Source organism: Otolemur garnettii, unplaced genomic scaffold (assembly GCF_000181295.1).
Source record: "Otolemur garnettii isolate 467f Iridium unplaced genomic scaffold, OtoGar3 scaffold00050, whole genome shotgun sequence".
Taxonomy (NCBI): Eukaryota; Metazoa; Chordata; class Mammalia; order Primates; family Galagidae; genus Otolemur; species Otolemur garnettii.
The window spans coordinates 9,066,351-9,068,110 of NW_003852445.1; the positions used below are offsets into that span (position 1 = coordinate 9,066,351).

A 1,760-nucleotide genomic window follows, 5' to 3' on the forward strand; every position below is an offset into this window, starting at 1 on the left:
ATTTATAAAGCAAACTTAATCATAATGTATGTGCAAAAATCATTAAGGCCTGTGTGTTAACAGTTGAGTTCCACCAAGGACTGGAAAACAGGATGAAGAACAAAACAAAAAGGAAAAAAGGTCACACTTACTGCTTTGTTTACTTTACTGTTTCCATTGGGCTCTTGTTTGGTACTTCTCATTTTCATTCCTTCTGAAGAATAAAAAATTTAGATTGGATAACTTTGTCTACAGACCAGCAATGACTGAAAAAACTGATTCAAAGCTTATTTCAGCTGAGTGACACTTTTGACTTAACACCACAGATGTTTCTCCACTTTCACATTTATACTGAGAAGCTCAAAACTAAATTTTCAGCTCACTTCTAGCAAATAAACTGAACATTTACAGTAATTTACCATGGCTTCATTTTAAGATTCACATCCTTATTTTCTCTTAATCCTAACTTCACCTCATACCAAGTTAAGGAACAATAGTTATAAAATAATAAATAGCGTATTCATATAAAAAATATTTAAAGCACAAATAAAGGTGAACTTGATCACTACCAAAGCTTTCCTTCAGCATAGGTTCCTTCTGTTCATCATCTTCCTCTTCCTCAGACAATGGTGAAAAGGCAAACCTGACCGAACAAAGGTAGAACAGAAGGAAGAAATCAGCAAGCTACAAAAACTACTACAAAACCAAGTGTTGGAACTCCAATTGTGATGATTCATAAAATCAGTCTAATGAATAATATAAACTTTTCCCCTTTGGAAAGCTCTTAACATCAGCCTGCATTAGCAAGAGAGAAGCAGGACAGTATCACACTTATAAGTGTAGGCTCAGCTGCATCCGACCTGTGATAAGTTACTCTACATCCTCATTTTCCTTATCTGTCAATGAGGGGATAATAGCATGTTACTCATAGAGGTATTTTGTGAAAAGTAAATAAATCATTACAAAGAGGGCTTAGAACTGTAGTTAAAGGCAAACATTCAGTAATGTTCATTTATAAGGATATATGACACAGTTGAGTAAATTTTCATTTAATTTTAAATATCAGCCTTCAAATTAGGAGTTAAGAGAAAGGAAACCTAATTTTGTGTGTACCAAGTAGCTTAAAATCTCAGTTTTCGGCCAGACACAGTGGCTGACACCTATAATCCCAGCACTCTTGAGAGGCCAAGGAGGGCAGATCACCTGAGCTCACAAGTTTGAGACCAGCCTGAGTTAGAGTGAAACCCCTCCTCTAAAAATAGATGGGGGTTGTGGCAGGTGCCTGTAGGCCCAGCTACTTGGGAGTCTGAGATTGCTGTGAGCTATGACACCATAGCACTCTACTGGGGGCGACAAAAGGAAGACTCTCATTAAAAAACAAACAAACAAAAAAAACCCCCTCAGTTTTCATTAGCCAGGAATGGTGGCACATCCCTGTAGTCCTACCTGGGAAGCTAAGGCAGGACGATCACTTGAACCTAGGAGTTTGATGCTATAGTGTGTTATGACTGCGACACTGCACTCCAGCCTTTGCAAGAGAGCAAGACCACACCTCTAAATGAGATGAAGGCCTGATCTCTGGCTCTGGTACATCTCAGATACCTCTTCTTCACAACTTCCAAGAGACTCAGCAAAGCAGCTGCCGGACAGGTAATTCCTACAATGCTTTAGCTTTGACCTCACACTGTACTTCCCATTTTTATTATTACCTACTATTTTCATTCTACCTATTGTTTAAATTGCCCTTTCATTATAAAAACTCTTAACAATGGCTCGGCGCC

The 1,760-nt window shown here is 38.3% G+C and overlaps 1 protein-coding gene across 1 annotated transcript in view; it reads right to left on the reverse strand.

Moving 5' to 3' along the window:
- Nucleotides 1-1,760, reverse strand: part of TMEM87A (transmembrane protein 87A) — a 57,159-nt gene that overhangs the window by 9,503 nt on the left and 45,896 nt on the right. Inside the window, exons 17-18 of the mRNA XM_023514257.1 lie at nucleotides 549-622; nucleotides 132-193 (exon numbers count right to left, since the gene is read on the reverse strand). Coding sequence (XP_023370025.1) covers nucleotides 132-193; nucleotides 549-622 — 136 coding nt within the window. The remainder of the gene's footprint in view (nucleotides 1-131; nucleotides 194-548; nucleotides 623-1,760) is intronic.